This window comes from Thermobia domestica, chromosome 1 (genome assembly GCF_964235325.1).
Source record: "Thermobia domestica chromosome 1, izTheDome1.hap1.1, whole genome shotgun sequence".
Lineage (NCBI taxonomy): Eukaryota > Metazoa > Arthropoda > Insecta > Zygentoma > Lepismatidae > Thermobia > Thermobia domestica.
In genome coordinates, this window is record NC_137454.1 from 103668646 (window position 1) to 103691912 (window position 23267).

The 23267-nt window shown below is 34.9% G+C and overlaps 1 protein-coding gene across 5 annotated transcripts in view; it reads left to right on the plus strand.

Moving 5' to 3' along the window:
* Positions 1-540: 540 nt before the first annotated feature.
* The window catches only part of mop (tyrosine-protein phosphatase non-receptor type protein myopic), an 80910-nt gene continuing 58183 nt past the window's right edge, over positions 541-23267 (plus strand). The window contains exons 1-6 of one of the 5 annotated variants that reach the window (XM_081761338.1): positions 541-1100; positions 7722-7924; positions 11882-12059; positions 16971-17115; positions 19211-19323; positions 22023-22199. In XM_081761338.1, coding sequence (XP_081617464.1) covers positions 1014-1100; positions 7722-7924; positions 11882-12059; positions 16971-17115; positions 19211-19323; positions 22023-22199 — 903 coding nt within the window. In that variant the 5' untranslated portion in view covers positions 541-1013. The remainder of the gene's footprint in view (positions 1101-7721; positions 7925-11881; positions 12060-16970; positions 17116-19210; positions 19324-22022; positions 22200-23267) is intronic. The other 4 variants (XM_081761328.1, XM_081761318.1, XM_081761312.1 and 1 more) reach the window with 4 other exon arrangements.

Here is a 23267-nt window from a genome sequence, read left to right on the forward strand (position 1 = left end):
TTGTCATTCAAGCATCGCGGAAGTATTGCAGTAAACTGTCCCAGAAGTATATGATTCATCGTTTATGCTGAGATCAGTGTCTGTAGGGATGTCAGGAAGGTTCACTATGATTGTTTTCAAGCAGTGAAAAGTTTTTAAAGAAAACTTATAACCGAAATTTACACGTTTTATTGATGAGAACTAATTTCAAGGTTACCATATCTGATATGAAAGAATTGTCTAAAGGAAAAAAAATAATTCGACAAGAAAGTTAACGTTCTGTACGAAATCTGCAAGAAGAACAGTAAGGAATTTGTAGTATCTTTTGTGTGAATACGTCACCTATGAGAATGTGGTAGAATTTTCCTAACAAATGAGAAAACAAGAGGAAAATGTTTAAGTACCGATAACGATATTTAATGCAAAGTGGAAACACTACAGGACGAGTTCGACTGACAGACGAATGGCCACACCTACACTACCCTTCTCCCCGCTCCCAGAACACTGAAATCTGACATGCTCGAGAAGTAGTGAGGGCTCATAACTACGTTTTCTACTCATTCGAAGCCGCTTGCTGCAGTTTCAATTTCTTCCTGGATAGACCACAACTTTACTCCATGACCCCATTCTGTAATGGTTTGTGACATCGCATTGCAAAATCTGGGTTTCAATTTCTGATACTAAACGCAGCAGTTATAATTGATTTATTATTATTATTATTATTATTATTATTATTATTATTATTATTATTATTATTATTATTATTATTATTATTTGCATGTTTTGCGTTTCCTTATGTTCCGCAATGTTTGCGGGCCGAAGTCTCAATCGGAACATACGAGACGTGCACTATATGAATTGGTAAAAGGACTCAATTTGTCATCACTGCCGTTCTTTAACCATCTTTTCAAATATGGCTGTGGGGTAATGTTAGAAATTTAGTGTTTTGACGTAGACAACGTCGCAAGTGAATAAACTTCAATGAACTTTCCTTATTATTAATAATTCAAGTGGAAGGACATTTTAAGTTAAAAATGGAAGCAGTACCTCGGTTGCCGATGCTTAGTTTTGAGTTAAAATCAAGTACAGACGGCACTAACTTCGGGCCAAAGCTCAAACAGGTAATTGTACAATTTCAATTGTATATTTTAGTTTAGATTTAGAATTCTTGGCGTGTTCTTGATTTTAAAAAACAATAAATGTAAAACAAATTAAGTTAGCTATGTGTTTTTGATCCATTAGTGATTTATCACGTGTTATGTATTGTTCTTTTGAAAACAATATCACCAGACATGAATCAATGTCAGATGATCAGGTCAAAGTTGATAACATAGATTTCCTGTCAACGAATATGATCAAGCGTTTTGCATTCGTCTGAAGTAAATAATTTTAAAAAGTTAAATAAACTCAATTTCATTAATGTAACTTAACTGTTATATTACTTGCGTTTAGTAACTGAGTAGTGATTTACTTCGATTTAGCTAATATTGCCGGCTAGAGTGAGAAAGGGTTCAGCTATGCGTATTGAGTAATGTTTAGGACAGTCACCGATAAAACTGTATAATAGTTTAAATGCTTTTGTGTTTTATGTCAGTTTTAAGGGGTAGTTGCACCGATTATTTTTATTTTTACGTAAGTGTTAGTACCATTTCCCTTTTAAGTTGGAATGTCATATCGCAACCTGAAAAATCAGTAGTGTGCCCTAGAGAAGCGAATTTGTGTGGACTTGACAATGCCCGCTGCAGTTGGTATCCTTACGCAGACACGAGAAATTACTCTATTAATTTTATGGGTCCAAACCCCTAAGCTAACCCGACCTTGCTGTACTATGACATTTTCAAGTGGTTCTATTTATCGATGTGCAGTTTTAGGGTCTGTTGTAAAGTTTATCCGCGAATTTTAGGTAATTTTCAGTTTTTAAGATCCATTTCTGGTTAAGGTGAACTGTGCGGTATCGCAAGTGTTTTTCATAATTATTGTAGATTTCGATGAGAGGAGCGCAGCGGTACAAAAAATTTCGCGATCCATGAGCTATAATAATTGTGAAATATATTTGTGATGCCATAACACTTCACCCCAACACAGCTTCTTTGTGCACTACTATATTTTACCTTTACGGATTGAGTGAATTTTTGACATGATTCTGTAGTTTAGTTTCGGCAAATCTTCCGCAAATGGCACCCCCGGATAAGACACTCAGGAATGTGTTTAAACGTTATATTAGTACTTACGTGTTGGTATTTTAGTATAACTTACCTGCAATAACTTCCGTTTCATTTGTAGCGTTTACTTTTCATTGTTAATCAAATATTTCTTATTTTCACGCTTCCTTTACTTATTCCAACATCCGTATGCAACAGCGCAAAAAATTAGTACCCTCCAACTGTTAAATGTTGCAAACTACACACTACTTGTAAATTACTAAAACAAGGAGTCTTTACAGTATTACGTAAACTTTTAGAGTAGGTTTCGGGATGGTGCACCGTTTAAACACATGTCCTTGTGATATTAAAAATTACAAAACTTGTACAATAATACTTCTTTCCTGCGCACTATCTCATTCTCTTATATTAATGAAAAATGCATTTCTTTTAGCATAACATGCACTAAATGATGAGTCCCATTACTAGTTACAGATTGACTTCAGAAGGGCGTAGTATAAGTACAGTGGACGTATGGCATAACAACTACAATGCGCAAAACACAAACTAAGTTGGTGCTAGGTGTCCTTTGAAATGCACGAATTCGCTAACAGAGTCAGGGCAGGAGCAGGCACGTAAGCAATGGCGGGTGTATACATAAACGAAAAATAGTGAAAACATACTTTATATGACATAAAATTCGTGTCTTGTGGATTGCACAGCTTTACGATACTTTTATGATCATTTTGTATACTGACTTGAGATGGCATTACACTTCACTTCATCACGTATTTCTTATGCAGTCCTATATGATAAAGAGCGCACTTTTCATTTTGAATTTCTAGCTTAGCATATATGTAAGATATCTTTGTATTGTCATTACTTGTGCAATCTTATTGTAAAATTAAGTAACATATTTCTTCTATGGATTTTACGCCTTCCCCCCAAAACCCACGCATAAAGTGGGATAGTATCCACATTTTTTGTCCCATTTCACTACTTTACATTTCTGTATTTTCCTCCGTTACAGCAGCATATACGTCGTAGACTAGTTAATAAGACAGTGGGTTTGAAACACTGTCATAACATTCTCTATTGCTTGTTTACCTAATATTACATCAATTCGCAAACTCGTATAGTCTAGAATCTAACTTCGTTTTTTCTCCCTAATTAATCAGTCTACACTGAAGACCGTTATTACCTTTTTTGTTACTCTCATGCTGACATTTCGTCTAATTCTGTTCATTTCTCCGTGAATTCTGTATTTCGAGGCCGCTATCCGCGGCAGTTAATCCCTAGTTTCTGTTTAGGAGAGTCTAGCTAAAATGACTGTTAAAATTGAATTGAAAAAGGCTTTATTCAAGCGGGCGAGGTTCCGCGTATTGCTGCTCTACCACCTAATCCTTGTCAAGGAAATACATTTAGTTATACAAATACATTCAGTGGTACTTTTAACAAAACACACACACACAAATACGACAAATGGAAAAAGTACATACATACAAATAGAAACATGAAAACGAACACAAACCGATCTGTAACATAGAGACAAAATAAGGTATGCTTGTCATTGACAGTGCAGGGGGTGGGGAGTGATGAAATATTTCTACAATGCATGATTAAATAATTAAAAAAAAAAAGTGTAGTACGTCAAGTCTGATTTCATTTACGTGGTTGAAGTGATAGAATACAAATCATGGGTACCTGAACGTAAATTTTGTGGCTTAGTAAATATATTTTTAACGTTTTCTTGAAGGAATTAAATGTTTTAGCATCTTTTACTACATTTGGTAGAGCATTCCATGACTTTGGAGCTAATACTGAAAATGACGCAGTGGTTTGCTTAAGTCTATGGTGTGGAATATCAAACATATTTCTTTTGCGTGTTAAGTGAGTATGAATAGTTGACCTAGCAATGAGTTTCTTGTATAAATACACGGGACGTGTTGTTTTAAAGAATTTTATAAATGAAAGAGCAATAATGCAAATGTCGTCTTTTGGACATTGTCAGTGTGCTTTTGTTGTTCAGAATAGGCAAAATATAGAATTTTCCTATATTGAAACAAGCGGATGCATGAATTTTGTACCATTTGAATCAAAATACTTAACTCCATTAAGATAGGAATTAGAATATAAATGAAATGTTAAAAAGCTTACTGATCTAAATGGTAATTATGTTCAAAAATTCATTTCAAACAGTGCAACCATTTTTTTAAAATTTAGTCTCCGTTAAAAAAAAGAAAAAAAAAGACTTAATTCCATATATTAAATTAACTCTTTGATGTATTTAATTATAATTTGCATATACAGTATTGATCAGAATGAATGACTCGCCTAAAATAAGTATCATGTTTATCATTCTCATTTAACTACTTACGTATTTGATATAAACAATATATATATATATATCCCAGTTTGGAAACACAAAGGATACATTTCAGTGATAAAAACATAGTAAAGTATACATGCTTGAGAATGAATTCAATATTGAGTTCAGAGAGGCCATCACCCTGCATCAGTGATGGTTTGGCTGAGTGTGGCGTACCTGGGTCCCACTGACGTCCATTTTTGAAAGAAGAAGAAGAAAAAAGAAGCATTCCCGACAAGGTGGTGAAACTTGTTGGCACAACTCTGTTAAAAAAATTAGCCTTGGGTATTCCAACAGGAGTCAGCACCAGCCCACAAGGCGAAAACGACGCAGGACGGTACGTGACGTTTGGGCCCCGCCGTTTGGTCACTGGACGTTTGGGCGCGAGTTAAAAAGTCGTTATGTTAGGCGCTGAGTACTAAGTTCGAATCAAGATATCACAAGGTGTCTACTGTAGTGGAAGTCCTTGAATTATACTGGATTTTGTTTTTACATACTAGAAATACTGGAATTTCAAAATTATAAAAACTGAATTAACAATTAAATTTTGTAAATTTAAGTTTCAACGAAAGTTAAGTGTGTTTTTTATTTGATAGCTTTTCAAGCCAAATGTAAGTCGACCAGACTACATATGATTGCATTACATACATAGTGAGCCTATTCCATTAAAAAACTTAAAGCAGCCTTCTGCTGTAGTTACGCAATAAGTGTGAATGTCAAACACATTTCTAGTGGCTAAATGACCAATATATGTACACTTAACTATTATTTTTCACTTTGAAATCGTTGTTTTTTTTTTTTTTCTTTCTTTCGCCACTTTCTTTAATGCAGATTAAATGCTTACAATGGGACGAAAAAAATGTGTGTTAAGTTTTGATTTTTATATTGGAATGTTAATAAAAAAAAGTGATACCAGAAATACGGCATACTACAGTTCCTAAACTCAATGTGTTAGACATCCTGTATGCAAAATATGTCTTAGACACCATGTATGCAAAATATCTTTCCCTCAACTCGATTAGGATATAGGATTTTTAGATTTCTGGGCTCTCGGCATCTAAGGCCATTTAGCCCGTCACGTTTGAGGGAGCACACTATCCGGGGAAAGGGAAGGAAGAAAGGATTGGGGAAGGAAGGAAGCTGCCTGGACCTATAAATTAGGTACCACCCCGGCATTTGCCTGGTGTGAATGAAGAAAACCCAGGAAAACCTCATTCAGGGTGGCTGGCCTGAAAGAGCGTGTTACACTTTTTCGACCGAGTGCCCCCACCGGGAATCGAACCCGGAACCGATCGCACCGAAGGCGAGTGTTAGCGACTACGCTGCAATCTTTTATTGGTAGTTCTTTATTGGACTTAAGGAAGAGAAGAGTTTGGCAAACGTAATACGAAAGAAAACAAATTTTAATATTCATAAATATGTAATTATTAACTTTCTTTAAAAAAATACAAAAATTAAATCAATATGTTTTAATTAACATTAAGAAAATTAACAGCTCGTCTGATTCCTTTATTTCCTAGCTTTCTTATATAATACAAAAATTAGATCAGAAGTACAAGAATCGTGAACAAGCGAAAAATCAATCCATGACGAGGTTAGGCAACAAATGCCACAAACGCATTAAACTATTTAATTTTGATGAATAAATAAGATAGAGATAGAAAATATACTGATAAATGAGGTGATATAAAGATAGAAGTGTAGGAAATGTATATATCTTGATTGACGCTTAGTTTTCAGTGCCTAGCTTACTTTATATGTCGTAAATTGTGATTTTTACTATGTACCTCGCGCCCAAACGTCTGGCGCCTAAACGGCTTTGCGCCCAAACGTCCGGCGCCAAAACGTCCGCGCCCAAATGGCGGCGCCCAAACGGCGGCGCCCAAACGTCCTGTCCCGGACGCAGGAGTTGTTTTGTCGCAACAAAATTGTGGTCATCACCACTGAAGAATGGCCTTCGTCCAGTGCAGACGTAAATCCTCTTGACTAGAAGATCTGGTCCTATTTGGAGAAGGTGTGCTCAATCTGACATGACTGGACCACTTGAAGTCTGCCATAGTGAAAGCAGTGGCTGACATAGACATGAATGTGATGCGTCTTGCCATTGATGATTAGCCGCGTCGTTTAAGAGCCTAAATCGTCGCCAGGCAGAGGGACGTCATTTTGAATAACTGCTGTACCCATTGATTGTCACTTAACTCTTGTATATATTGCATTAAACATTTCTTTCTTTTCATAGTTCGTTCCATTTGTATGGTCTGCTAACCTTGAGATAGAACTTTCGACGAAACTGTATGCATGAAATGCATTTTTGAAGTCAAACTTTAGAGTAATAGTAGTAGTATTTTTAACCGTTTAGGAATGGCTTTTTTCTTTAACCTGTAAACAATCCTAGCGTATGAATGAGTATTGAATGTATGTTTTGACAATTAAAGCTCAAATTATACACAGCCGTCGTCAACTGTATATTTAGCTGTATGTTTATATGCAACTTAGCTGTATGTTTATATGCCACGCTCGTATCTAATGGTTTAAATAGAAATTATTTGGGATAAGGTCTGTCAGCTATAACATATTCCACAATTAGTCATATTTGCGATCTATTAATTCTTTATTTACAGACACTTTGTAATAGGTAGATTTGATCCTTTAAGAATAATGAAGCCTTACACTAAATATTTAGAAAGGAGGAGATACTTAAAAGTTTCCACACTTAACAGTTTATGTCCCAAATTTGAGTCTGAATTTCATTATGAAGGAGGTAGTTTTGAAAGAACTATGCAGTCATTACTAAATATAGTTGAGTTGAAAAATAATTTATTATTCAGTTTTGTGTTCTTTGAGATTTTGATCATCCCTAGCAAACAGTTACACCAGAAGAAAAACTGCGATACATTGTGTTAGAAAATGGCCGTCCCAGTGAAATAGGAATGATTTTGATTTATAATACGTATCTGACGCGTACACAAAGTATATTTTTTTTACTCACATTATATTATTATTTTCTAAAAGTGCCAAGTCACCAATGGGTCATTTTATGAAATGACCCTGACTTATTCTAGTTGTATACAGAAGTGTTGGTAAATTGATCAACTGAAACAGTGTTAACAACCATATAATTTGATATTACGTTTTGGGTTTTATGCTCTCAGTTATCAGTAAAGGTACAATACAATATAGATTGTTCATAGCTGATATGTGTTTTTAAATAATTATTATGATTGTATTTGCAGTATATTCGTGATTATTATCATGAAGATCCTGAACTGTACTCGAACGAGATCAGAGAACTAGAAGGATTGCGTTCAACAGCAGTAAGACCAGTCAGAGATGTCACTGGTTGTTCAGCGTTGAAACGCTACTACTGTCAGCTTCATTTCTTGCAGAGCAGATTTCCAATGCATGAAGATGGTCCAGCAGCAGTGAGTTTCTCCTGGTAAGTACTTTATTCTGTTTTAATTTTCAGAGTTCGTTTCTCTTTTACTTTCCTTAATAAAAATAAAATAAATCCTTACATATGCGATCTCGAAAAGCGAAAGGTGTGTGGGTGAATCTATTGACTCCTATCTATTGTCCATTGTCCAGTGAGTTATTCTAATTTCGGTATTCATTCAGTGTTGTGATAGTCCATGAGAGCAAAGGAATAACAAGTAAAGAAAAGTATATTCTTTAGAGCACGGGTTCTTAACCGAGGGGTCGCGAGTGGAAGGTGAAAACGAGAAATGTAATTAGGATATAGTAGCCGAAAATCTTGAAGGTTATTTTCGATTTCTTATTTTGATATTAATATTTTTATGTCCATACTTGTCAAATACAGCAAAGAATATTAAAGGATCGTTCAGAAAACAATTGCAGTAAAAGAAGAATGAAATTCCATATTGAAGTAAAATAAAAATACAAATCCAACAAATCCAGCGAAATACATTTCAAAATGAAGACTACCCGCATATACTACTGTAAGCGATAAGCAGCAATGATCAAAAAGCTTATTGCAAACCGGAAATTGAGTTCCTCGTGGCTAAGCGGTTAGCGTACGCGCCTTTGGCGTGGGAGACCCGAGTTCGATTCTCAGCGGGAGTTCATGTGGTTTGAATTTCACGTGTCATAGCCTCGCTGCTGAAAGGGACACTAAACTTAAAATGAAATCACATCACAAATCGGAAATTACTTATGGGGTCGCTGAAAAAGGATGTGATAAAAAGAGGTCGTGATATTTGCGAAGGTATTAATGATCTAACTACCGGTTCTTCACAGTGTAAAGGTTTAACATGCTCGTTGTTCTTCGGCGCGTGAGACCTGCGTTTGATTCCTGGCGGGAGCTCATGGGCTTGGAATTCGACATTAAGCTGTAGATAGCTAAAAGGGGGCGCTAAAGTGCAGTCCAACCAACCAACAAAGTAAGCACATCCATGGTGAGTGTATCTCACAGCGTTTGAACTTCAGATAATGTCACCATAGTGTTTCAGACATTTGCCCTATTATGTGACCGATCTACGAGTACTGTTCATAGAAAATTGGAAAGGTTGGCGTTGGAATCATTGACAGACAGTGGCCTTCACTTCACCTTCTGCGTAAACTTTGTGATAACCCAAGTTGCTTCAGTATCGTATGGGCAGTACCAACGCTCATATTGAGTTGCTTCGAAAGGGAGCGAATTGTATTGGGTTTGGTCTGGACGGGAATAATCACTTGTTCTTGCTCGTCCTTACCGAAACATTCGTGACCACCTGTTTTCGAAACGCATTCATCACCATACAGGTCCGTCATCCGATGAAACACTTCAGCTGGTTGACATTCTTCAGTAGTGAGGAACTGTATTGACATCAGGTTGATTTTGTTTTGAATAGGTTGTAAATGTGGAACACCATCTTTCAACTGTTTCCGTGTGACGACAAAAAAATATGGAACCATTATATCTACCGTATATGAACAAGGACATATAACATGACATAACATTAGAACTACACATTCCTTTCATCACACCGTATTGTAGTTGCGCTCAACGAACAGGTTTCAGTTGATCAACCCCAGTATATAACTTTCTATGTACTTTTATTTACTTTTTTGTACTTACATATACCTAGTTATATCATAAATACTGTCACAAGTTTGAATGTGAATAACACAGAGAGTATTGACACCAAGGCAATTTATTTTGGTCATATTTTCCATTGATATGTTGTACACCTGACGCACGAATCATTTTTCGAAATGTCCCCTCTTGGCCTTGATGCAGGCACGAAATCTGTTCGGCCACTGGTCAATGGCATTACGCACCACGTCCATGGGAAAATTGTTCACTGCTTGGGTCAAGGATTATTTCAGACTATCGACAGATGGATGCCGTTTATGGCAGACCTTTGCCTGAAGGACTGCCCAAAGTTTGTAGTCCAACGGGTTAAGGTCCGGGCTGCTAGAAGCCCAATCAGCGGTAGAAATGAAATCGAGGACGTTCCCTGCCAGCCAGTCCTGGGTTGTTTTCGTTTTGTGGCCTAGAGCTGAATCCTGCTGGAAGGTCCACCTTTCTCCAGGGAACATGGTAGCAGACAGTGGTTTCACTATAGGTGTTAGCACTGTGTCGTGGTACACCTTGGCAGATGTTTTAACACCTTGTTCGCAAAAATGCAGATGGATTGTGCCTGAGTAGCTCACTCCCCACCAAACCATCACTGAGGCAGAATGATGTGTGCCCTCTGAATCCTTGGAGCTGCCTCAGTAGCTGCAGTCGATGACGTGGCATACACACGGTCATTTTGGGCGTTGTAGGCCTCCTCAATTGTGAACACCTTTTCATCAGTGAATAGAATCTTTCTGTGCAGATTGTTGGTGTAACGTCGCAACAGTCTCTTTGATTTAAGGACCCTCTGCTACATTAATGTTTGGGTCAGAAAGTGACCAGTCCGCCTCTTATACGCCCGTAGATGTAGGTCACTCCTGAGCACACGAGACATGGAATTTCTGCTGATGTTAATCTCAGCAGCCCTCACACTTTGTGTTCGAACAGGATTTTTTCGAATTCTTGCTGCGACTGCTTTCTAAACCTGCGGGGTTCGTACCGTTCGTGGTCTGCCACTCCTTGCGTGGTCAGCTGCCGTTCCAGTGTCAATGTATCGCTGTATGGCGCGATACGCGAATCGCTTGCTGATTTGTAGGGGTTTCAGGAGCTTGAAAATCTCACCTGCTGTCTTCCCGACCTTGTGTAGTGCAATTACTGCTACACGATTTTCGTAATCGCCCCACTCCATCCGAACTCAGTACAATATCAATGTATGTCATGAATAGTCAAACACACACTACATGCATCTTCCGCTTTATACACAGATGGCAGCACTGTGCCACTCCGGATGCCTACAGCGCCACTCCAAACTTTGTGACAGTATTTATGATATAACTAGGTATATACCAAGACAATTTTATTTTTTTCTTCGCCGAATGTGTTTCAAAAGTCCTGATAGAAACAATTAGTCTCTTTCCACATAATTAAGGGATTAAACTCAGGTGTTATGTAGTACCTACTTCACCAATAATTAAAATGCAATTGATCTATTTATTTGTGTTATGAATGCTATAAACCAGTTCTTTGCCAATAGTGAGATTATTGCTGAAAATTAAGAAGTCCATATATAAGTTCCTTATCTGCAAATTCCTTTAGCCATTAATATATACATGAATCATTCGCTATCAGTTTATATATATAGATATATATATAAAGAAACTTCATAATTCAGTTTCTTGCAGATACCACACACAGGAAACTTCGAAAATAATTCTCTGTAGAAACTAGAGTCTAATGGATTTCATATTATCGTGTGCGAGAATAGTACAACGAAGACAACTATTCGTGTAGCACGTAAATCGTGAGGCCTTTGTTGTTTGTGGTTCATTGATAAAATATGATGTGAAGAGAATGTAGATTCAAATGAAAAGCTTTGAGTTTATCATTCAAATTAATTGCTTTTTTCCACTACATTTTCGAGGCGCCGCTGTTTCCTTCGGCAAGCGACGAAAGGAGGAAAAGAAACAAGTACCACCAAGTTAATAAAAAGGACATTACCTAGTTCCGTAAATTCATATAAAAACATTGAATTTAAATTCTGCCTGAATTTAAATTTACGGATCTAGGCAATGTTCTCATATTTTTACCTTGTAATTTTATATTTGCTTTTTATTTTCTTTTTCCGTGCACCTGCTGAAGGTGCCCACGACACATTTACAACGTCGTGGAGATGGCATTTTTATTTATTTATTTTATTATTCGTTTTGCTTTGAACAACCATTCTTACGGTTGAACTCCAGTAAGGATGTAAAATGCTTACTGTAATTTTAGTTTCTTAGATTTTGTTTAAAACAGTATAATTATATAAGTCGAACTTTTTTTTTTTTAATTCCATAGGGCAGATGTTTACTCCGGCGTTGTGTATGCAGTTGCTGATATTCGATATGAAATGGGTTGCATTTTGTACAACATCGGCGCCCTTCATACGGAGCTTGGTGCATCCGATAATCGTGTGTCGGCGGATGGAATGAAACTATCGTGTACACATTTTCAGTGTGCTGCATGGGCTTTCCAGGTAAGAGGAACGTTTTATTCAATAGTAAAATGTAATTATTTGATCGTGTGTAAAATGAGAAGTGATAAAAGTTATAATCAGATTTAAACAGGAATTGAAGAGCGAAAAGATTGATAAATCTGATTATATGTTTTATCGTGGAAATTAAAAATGAAAGCATAATTCTGCCTGTTGTACTATATGGATCTGAAAGTCACTTCCTAATTCGCGGAGAAATCGAACTATATAATTACATAACATGAATTCTACATCATGTATTTATCACCGAATTCAATGAGAATTATATTCAAGCATACAGACGATGCGCCCGATAAGTTAAAAAAAAAAAAATAGTTCTTTGAATAAAAATGCCTAACGTGATTACAGTTATGACTACTAATGTGTGCTTTGTTCACCGATGTAGCTTTCGTGTCGAGTGACGCAACAGTATTCGAGTGGCAACCGCGAAGTAAACGTGTCAAACCTTTTATCACGGAACAAAGAGCGTAATAAAATTTTACTTTATATTAGACAAAACTGCTACAGAATTACACCAAGACATCCAGAAGATTAACCTGTCAGTTTCTTTACCAACACCAAGCTTCATAACAAGAAGCTTAGGCATTCGCCTGTCACAAGCAACGATCTCCTTAGCATTTCTCATATTTTCACTTATCTGACTAGTGTGTGTCGCGAAATTATAGAATTTAAAAAATATTGAAGCGTTTACTAATCAGCTAAAATCAATTTTGAGATAGAATGTATCAGTCATCGTCTACAGTGGCAGCCACAATGCCCAGTACTACATAGCCACTACTTCATAGGAGTTGATAGTCTTACAGGATTATAGTTTTTATTATTAATTAAAAAAAAAAAAAAAAATCAAGCGTATTGTGATGTGGGTGTTCAGTCGTGTGTGCCGTCAGTCAAAAGAGGTTGGGAACCACTGCTCTGGGAATTCTCTTCACTCTGTAGAAAACTAACGGAACATTTGCTCATGGCTAAGATTAACAATCATCAGAAACCCTCTGCATGTCTTGGTACAGTTCTGAGGGAGTTTTTTCTAATTTACAGTATAGTTCTATGATCGCTCTTTGTTCCATAATAGAAGGATTGACACGCTTCACTCACACAGTAAACTTTATGGATACCACTCGAAAACTCGACTGTGTCACTCCACTCAAAAGTTGCACTAGGGAGTATAACAAACTTAAGCGGTCGAAACTGTAACCACGTTAATCGCTGTTATTTAAAGAGGTGCTCTGAAAAATTAAATGCGTTATTACTCACGGGGCATACTATGCAGGGAGCGTTGCTTACATTAGAAAATGCACAGGCTGCAGGAATTGTTGAGTGGGAAACTTGTAAGAAAAATATTTTTTTTTTTTTTTTTTTTTTTTTTTGGCTAGACGTAGGATCATGGAATGAAAGAGATGAGTTTTAAGTTTTGAACAGCATAAAATTCACTGTCGGACTTCTGTCTTTGAGTACTGCTTAAGATTGTGGAGTCTTCTGTAAGTAAATAGATGCAACACGAAGATTGGACAATAATTGATTATTTTTAGGTGCGCTTTTACATTTAATAGTGCTCTTCGCTACTTAAGTGGATTTTATTTTTTTAATTTCAACTAACGAAAATCAGAGATTGTACTGTGCATTAATACGTAATTAGAACATTGTATAATGGTAAAAGTAACTGGGATCTACATAATAATTTCCGTTCACGTAGTGGAGCTACGTTGTTGGGCTTGCCCTGTAATCATCGATTCCCTTTGCTGATCACACGATCTATATGGTGAAATTGTAATTTTAAATAAAGGCAAACTCTTTATTCGTTCAGTCATTAATTATTTAACTGAATATTCGCAGAAATAACGGACGCTAAAAGTGTAGACCACGATTCTCGAGTTTATTACGAGGAGGATATAAGTAGAGAGGAAAAGTAAAAACTTGTGGAAGGAAGTTAATTGTAGCTCTCCTATTTAATGTACGGTATATTATAATTATGAATACTTGGTTTTCTGTATTCATATGAAAGTACTCTCTCTCTCTCTCTCTCTCTCTCTCTCTCTTTTTTTTTTTTTTTTTTGTTAAATCTTTCATGAAATGAAACAGGTGCGATATCCTAAGGGGGGGGGGAAGCAGGAGAATTCCTCTACTATATTTTTGGAAGAAAATCCCTCCCCCACTAATAACTTTCTATGGGGAGAATAGAATTACAAATAATTACAGTAATTCGTATGTAATTAATGATCAGCGTACGCGTTTTCAGTGCAGGAGATCCGTCCAATTTCCGGAGCTCATGTTATTCGAATCTCATGTTAAGCTCTAGGTTCACGTCTCATATTGCCTCAGTGCTGAGAGAGACACTAAGCTTCTCACTGTCACCCAACCCTCTCACTTCGACTGTTATGATTTTCAATGTAAGTATTTTAGTACCTTGAGAATAGAGAGAATAACATTTATTTTACGTACATATTTTTATAGAATTAAATACCTTGTTTACGCGAATCTAAGATGCCCTCAAATGCAAGACGCACCCCCAATTTTAGAAGGAAAAGTTGGGGGAAAAAATCCTTGAATGTAGACGTACCGTTGGCGATAATAATAATAATAAAAGAAACTACACTGCATAGATTTTCAAAGAATGAAAAAACATTAATAAAATTGAGAAATCAAATAATGTTACGGTAAAATAAAAGATAAGAACTGCTGGAATTTACGATATATCCATTTACATGTGCTGGTACTTTTTTTCTAATGTAATTACGGTACAACACTTGCTTGCGTCAGTTTTATAGAAATCTATTATCGGTATCATATTATCATATACCAGTATGTACACACACACACAAACAATTATTCAGCAGTTATTTAAACTCGTTTCTTTCCTTTTGTTCTGCGGGCTAATTGTAAAGGGTTTTTATTTCCCGTAAAAAAAAAATGCATGATTTTAGTTCTGCATTCTGTTCGTACACACAAAATACACATTCTTTACAGAATCGTGACTAACGGCATTAGCAATTTTCGGCAAAACTGCATCTAATCTGACCTAAATTTTCATAACTCAAATCTAAGACCCACCTTGATTTTGGAGGCAGAAAAATAAAAAATAAAAAAAGTCTCAGAATCGCATAAATACGGTATTTTAGTTTTCATTCATATAGTGATCCAAAGTAAAATTGTAAAACGAGGGAAATAAGATAAAATGCAATACATACACTGGTACTAATAATTTTATTAGTACATATATAGTATTTACTTAATCGAAATATGACAATAATACTTGTGTATAAAAATACAGAAGTAGTAATAAAACGTAAATTTAACTTAAATTCGCGCAGCCGTTGACCATTCAAGGACAGTATATTTGTGTAGCTACAGAAATGGAAAACAGTCGCAGTGGTAATTTCTAATGTTGAAAGAAACGTAGTAGTTGTATGCCATATTTTGGTTTGCTCATAAGGAAGAATTATTTTGTGAGGACACTTTTAAGAGAGAGTTATTTTGTGCAAAATGTAACGTGAACGTGGTAAAATATTGTATCAGAAAGAGAACTGATAAGTTTACCATTACATAGCTAAAACTGTAGTTTACCTTAGTTTGTAATTGTGCAAGAAATCATCAAATGCTATTGTGAAGAAAATAAAGACTCAATGGAGTTAAGAAAAATCTCACGAAAAGTGTTTACTGAAGAATACTGGATGCTACAAAAGACGAAGTCCAATCCTTTGTTAGAGATTCTCCATGGCTATTTTATACGGTACGTGCTTCGACTTGGGAGACGGGATCGCTTACTGGCTGAGCTCATGGGATTCGGATCCCATGTTAAGCTGTAGGGCCACGTCTCATATAGCCTCGCTGCTGAAGAGGACGCTTAACGTAATCCAATCCTCTGTTAAATAGTGCTAAATAGACTACCAAAGAGTAGTTTCTCTCTTTTTTTTTCTTTCTTCAAATATCGAAAAAAAAATAAATATTTTGACCAAACAAACCTTCCATGGGCAGAATGCTAGGAATGTATATGCTTGCACAAAGAACAAGATGAAATACATGTTTGGTTGAAAATATCAAGAAAAGGATGTGAAAGGTCAGAAGGCAATGGACGTTACAGATGAAATAAATTACACTTACAGTGGGAAGTCTATTCCAGTGTATGTGGTGTAGGTGAGGATATCGTGGAGAAAACTTAGCTTTTGTTAGTAACACTGTGAAACAGAAAGTTTATATAATATTCTCAAAGTCAGTTTAAGACCAGAAATAATGATAATAATTCATAGCAGGTTAATTGCTCTACGCATCGGATACAATGTACAACGCTTATGGTTGTATATTAATTGTGCAGAGATAATCAAAACTTCACCTCAGTCATTTCATTTAAACGTTCTAGAAAATTGTTGTTCTACCTGGTGGAAGAAATCAATAAATATCTTATTCACACGTTTGCCTTTTATTATAATGAGCTATAAAAATTACTCTTAGTCACATAATGTTGTTGTCACCGAAATATTGTGCTTTTTTTTTTGGGGGGGGGGGGGGTGAATCGAAGTTACTGAACCATGCGTATCAAACATAATTCCTGGCTTCATCCAAATTTTAAGGAAAAACAAAACTTTGCTCATTGTTTTGAGTTTGTTTACAAATTGAGTCGTACGTAGAGTAAACGTGCTACGTACATTAAAAATAAGAATATAGCTTTTTTTTTTTTTTAAATAAAAAATATATTACATGTTAGATGAATTGAATTTAAACATTGATTATAAGACAAAAATATTTCATGAACGATTTTCTTAAAGATATATACTGTTGTGTGGTGTACATGAGAATTTATTGTATGCAGGAATATTCTTTTATATATGTGATTTCACTGTACTTACTTTACTTGTAACCCACAGATCATTTTTTATTTATTTCCTTTCTTTCTTTGTTCAGCATTTAAAGGATACATATCCACAGTCAAGAGGCTCTGATCTGTCTCCCGATATCTTGCAGTTTATGTATCATTTGACATTAGCCCAAGCTCAGGAATGTATTCTGGAGAAGAGTATGATGGACAACAGAAAGTCTACCATCATAGGTATGATTTCCGTAGTTTTGATTCTCATTAAAAAATTTGGTTGCTTTGCAGGGATACGACATGAATTAGGAGACAAGTGTAATACTCTTGTGAAACAAAAATGTGCTAATATAATTGTAAGGTGGTTATACTCCAGTTCGATAAGGAACTCCAAAGTAGTATATATATATATATATATATATATATATATATATATATATATATATATATATATATATATATATATATATATATCTCTGTTGTCCTACAACCAAATACATACGAACATACTCATATAGGTATCCCTTCAACTAGTAATACTGTTAATGATTTTCAAAAATATATTATTTATATGCAGAATGATTCAGACAATAGTATATTCTAGTTGCACTAATTTCTTTTTACGATATCATTAATAGACAAGCTTGTATAACGATGTAGCATTTTCGGCTCGCCACATATTTTTCCACCTTAAAACGAAATATATCTGTATAAGCCCGTGATTATACGAGGCACATGTCAAAAAAAACGGACCAATATATTTTTATCACAAGGGTAAGACTGATGTAGTTAAGCATGTACAGGAGCGTGCCCTGGTATTCTATGCTTGCAACAGAGACTGAATCGTTCGGGTGGAGTAGCAGTAAGGTGAAATGTCTGCCGTAATACAAAATCGCGCTCAGTAGTAGAGCGCTTACTTTTAGTGCGTAGGGTTCCTGGTTCGAAAGTAATTTTGTAATGGACAACATGATGTCTGGATTTTCTCAAGTCCTCCTTTTCCTCCCACGTTCTTATTCCACCAAACATTCAATCATCATTCACGTGCATTAATCATTCGTTCCCTTTAGCCTAAAGGGCATAAACGCAGGGCGTTAAACTGAAATATTTCATTTTCCAAATTTTTGCTGAGTTTGAACCTCCAGAGGACGACCTGTAATTGTAGCTAAATTTTCACTTAAAAATAAATAAATAAATAAACCGTAGTTCGGAATGCCGAAAATTTACGCATGCAACATAACACGACTACGGAACACCTCCAATCATAGAAAGAAAAAATACATTACCAGGACAACGAAGATCTGTTGGCAGTTCCAGTTAAAAACAATAATTTCCCTAAAACTTATAGGTCACAACTTCAAAATAATAATGAAATAAATATATAACTACTTTCTATGATTGCGTCCTTTATCGTGTTTCACTTATAAAATTTCACGTTTTTACTTTTCACACTATACTGCAAGGGGGCAGCAGCTTCAAAGGATTATCTCTTGGCGAAGATGCTGTTGTAGTTAGGAATTCTCCCATAATGCATGATGTTCCTTGAGGTGCTATTTGCTTTTGAATTCACAGTATACCATAGTTCAATAATCCTTATATTACAATCCAATCTTAGGATGAAGTTTTCTATGCGCAAATAATGTTTATAGAAAAGAACAACCAGTTGAAGTTGCTTATATAGGTGCGCACTGAAAGTTAAGAGAATAGTTTCTTAGGGTGGCTAATGCGTTGTTCTTCAACCGGGAAATTTCCGAAGGGTTGATAGTAGTTCATTTAAATACTCAGGGTGAGCAAATGCAATTTTGTATAGAAACCATGTTCTAAGTAAAATATTCAGTTCCAGCAACATTGATTTTCTTATCGGAGAACTACGTTTCGTGAGACGACTGCTGATTATAGTTTCTCAAACATATAAAATGTAACTACCTAATTCCATAAACAATTGAAAGAAACCGTACATATAAGAGTGTTTTGTTTAAATAAATTGCGATTAGCGATATTGTCTACTGGTACTTGTCCGTCTTGGCTACACCTGGTGCAGTGATAATAGAATTGGAATAAAAAGATGCTTTTTTTGTGTTGGTTACGTTGACTAAAGGGAATTGGTATCTCGTCAGTGTTCACCAACATACAGAGAGAGTTCTTATTTTTTTTTTATTTATTTATTTATTTATTTATTTATTTATTTATTTTTTGAGCATAAAAAATAATGAAATGAATTTTTCCTTAAGCTTCCTTGTATAGTCAGGAACAAAAGAATATATAGGACCGGGAAGCGTTTACTGGCCCTTTTGCCTTGTACAATAATATACTTTTTTTTTTTTTCATTATTTTATAGCTAAAGTTGCTGCGCAGATTGTGGACTACTATAACCTAGCTCTGAATAGTTTGACCCAAGGGACCGGTGATCAGGGATCTGTTTCTGAAACTGTTGGCTCCAAAATCTTTAAGGTAAGAATCAGAATAAATTGATTGAACCTCTGGTTATATATCTAAACTGCCTGGAGCTTTTAACAATTAACTATTATTCTACTTAATAGATTTATGAAATTCCTGAGTATCACTTGCACTTCCGAGCTTTCGACTCTCTCCTGGAGTCTTGGTCACGGAGAACAACAGGACAAGGGAAAATAAAAACATGAGGAAAATTAAAAGGAACAGACTTTCTAGGATAGAGTAGTGAAAGAGTCACTTTGTCAAAACCAAAATCACGCGACAAATGATGAGAATGTAGGTTGCCTTATGGCGGGGTTGATTTGCATGTTGTTTTGTTCATTAGTGATAGATTGCCAGTTCCTGTTGCTTTTTATTATGTCAGTGCTGTATAAATTTTGTAATTACTGCTTCCCATTCATCATTTAACCAATACACTTCTAAATTTTTAACTTTTCTTGTTAAAGGATTAAACAAACTTTCATAAATGAGTCTCTCTTGTTCATTTTTAGCCCCCAATATATATAATTAATATGATATAATTAGAAGTTTACTGTATTCATCAGTTCATATATTCATATATGAGAAAGTCTTACCTCAAATATCCATTAAAGCTTGTTACCACATACAGTTTGGAAAGATAACTTGTTCTTCAACAATGTGACTGCTAAAGTCTCACTGCTAAACGTATTTCATGTTGAAGAATTGTTTTTTATGATTAAGGTGGATCACTACCCGGAAGTCACTACATATTTTAGCTCATTCCCGTAACTACTGTGCAATGAAACGTTACATATTATAAATATTGTATGTTTCAGCTATAACACAAGACACTGATTCATTTGGTTGTGTCTTCTGATACCGAAAAAGGTAACAAATAAAAGAAACTATTTGATTCGTTTTTCAATGAGCACACAAGATGGCACTTGCTGTTAGATCTTACTAGAAATGCTCCATTTTATGAAATGTTTATTTGAATGTGTAAAGTACTTTAAAGTAACGATCTTATTACAAAATAGATGTATTGTTTGACCGCTTTTCGTGTTATTCTTCACATTTTATTTAAATATTAATTTACATTGAAGGAAATAGATTTTGATAAGAAACTTGCGCAGAACGCCATAATGCGCTGTAGCCAAATTTGTAGGTTTAATTCCTGGATTCTAGCGTTGCAGTTCGAGAAGCGGAACTTAGCTGTGAATTGCGGTAAGGGTCTAAAACTAATTTCTCCAGTAAGTATCCAAGCAGAATTCCATGATTACTTCCTTTATTATCTGGCATCAGTAAACACTCGACACTACCTGGCAACGCCGCACTATTCAAGCAGCGTTTAGCATAGCACCGAGAACACCTAGTGATCCACCTTAATCCAGAAAATTAAATGTGAAAAACCGGATTTTTTTTTTTTTCCAGTTTTTCAAATCTTTCAATTACGTGAAGAAAAATTGCACTAAAACAACGAAATCTTGTTTAGATTTTTCAACAAATAATACACTCAAGATGGATTAATGCACAATTCTTGTATCCAGAAAACTGTTATTTTATATATATATATATATATATATATATATATTTTTTTTTTTCTATCTTTTCTGTTACTACGTATTAATACATGAAGATAAATATATTCTTTTGAAAGTCTTCACAAATAATACGTTAAACTAAATCATTCCTGTTTTAGACGTTTCAAAATGATGTCATAGAAAGAAAGAAAATTACCAAATGATACAAGCCGTGGTTACAAGAAGTGTGACTAATTCATCTTTACCATATTAGTTACTTGTAGAAAATTCTAAACAAGATAAGATGTTAGAGTAGTACATGTAGTAATTTTCTTCGTAAAACAGCAACATAAAAAAAAAAAAAAAAAAACTACAGAATATCAGCTCTTTTACGTTAATTTTCAGTATTAATCACAATAATAATAATAATAAATCAACATGAAATTCATTTAGCAGCGAGACTACTAGTAAAAACCGACAATAGGATGAGTTGTGCATCAAAAGCCTATATGGTAATAACTTCAATGAATGTTCGAGGTAAAGCTTTTTATCTTCATTCAAATTGCATCTAATAGTATCTGTTCGTAATCGTTCGTATATTTAACAAAAGTTCATCTTTATGCTTCAAGCCGTTATTAACTCTTCCATGAAAAGAATAAAGTAATATTTGAAAATAATTTTATTACCTTACATCGTTACTTTGCCTTTTCCTTGATAATAACCCCCGTTATGGAGTGAAATACGGTTTTTGAAATTGCTGTAACTATGTGTCAAGTTATTGCACCTCTCACCACAAACAAGTTGCAGTTTTCATTGTTGTAAATTGCTTTCCTGCGTATCAAAAACCAGTTTACAGAATAATTTATAATATAGGGTTAAGAGAAGTAGTGTGAGTAGAATACCAAAATAACTGCAAACGCGTTTGTTCATCGAAGTGTGCATGGCCTGGAATCGAAGGTAAGCGCTCTAATAATGAGACATTTATTCCCAGGTCCAAATTTTTATTCTTTAGAAAAACATTTATCATTATTTTATTAATGCGTGTGTCATTTTCATTTTATCATACCATTTATAACAAGGAATGTAATTGGCCTTTGTTATGCTACACGTTTCAACAGCATACGCAAGAGAAATAGCTCATACATGATCTTGGAGAATGTGTGTTATTTCACGATTTCGTAAGTCTAATGCACTATTTATTTATTTATTTTTCAGAATTGGAAGAGATACGTAAAATTTAAAATGGCCTATCATGGTTGCATTTCTTTACTGTATCAAGGTCAACAAGCTGAAGAACAACAGAAGATGGGAGAAAGACTAGCGTACTATCAGGCGGCGTTTGAAAAATTGGAAGAAGCCATCAAAACGTCTAAAGGAATGGAAAAAACGGAAGTAAGTTATATTGGTATGAAACCAAGGACTGTAATTAACGATTAAGAAAGGAGGATTCAGCGTAGCTAAATGTTATCGTTTCCATTTTCAGTGCGCGGGGATCTCCATCTATAGTTTTAAGTCTGTAGTTGCAGATAAATAATATTCTCCATCTACAGTTTAATATTGTCTTTGTTATTTATAAATTAATTGACGGTGGAAAGACTATATATAAGGCAGTTTCTGTAGAAAATTCGTATTATTAATTTGATTACTGGAATACATAGGTTCTAAGATTTGATTTTTTGTCATTGAAATACATGTACGCTTACACTAAAATACAAATGCTGAGTTAGTTATGTACGCTTAATATGTGATTAACCGAACGTCTATAGAATTTAAAGTATAAACCATCACGATCGATTATTGTGCCTGAAATATCGATGAAAATTTGAAGGAAAAATATTGACATCATAGGAACACATTCAGGTCGGTATTATTTTATATACAAAAATGTTACTTGTAGTTATTTTGCCTTCTAAATTGATTGAGTGAGTTTTTAAATTTCAGTTTAAATTTAATTTTAGATTTTTTTTCTTCGAATGCTTTAACAAAATTTGATTTTTAAGCACAAAATTTATGCCACTTTATTCGAAAGAAAATAGGAAAAATTTATGAAAATTGCCAGACTTTGTCATGGGTTTAGGAGCAAATCCTTTTCTCCCTATTTTTGCACTATTTTCTACTTCCCTTCAAATAAAATAGCATGAAATTTGCCCGTAAAAATAGTCTGAAGATTCTAGTAATCAAAATTGATCCTATAAACTACTAACATTTCATCAGTGTAATAAAAATATTTAATTTATAACAGTTCCCATTTTCCAAATCGTTGGATAGAAAATCATTAATAACAGTATTAGCTTTTGACCTTGTTGTATTTGTAATCAAGTAAGTTTACATTGAATGGAAAATTTACAAGGGGTGACTGTGTTCGTACTTGAAAAATGGTGGTTAAATGAGCACAATGTCCAAGATGTGATTCAGTAATTTATTCAGCGTTTCCCGAACATTGTGCCTTCATCTCGACAA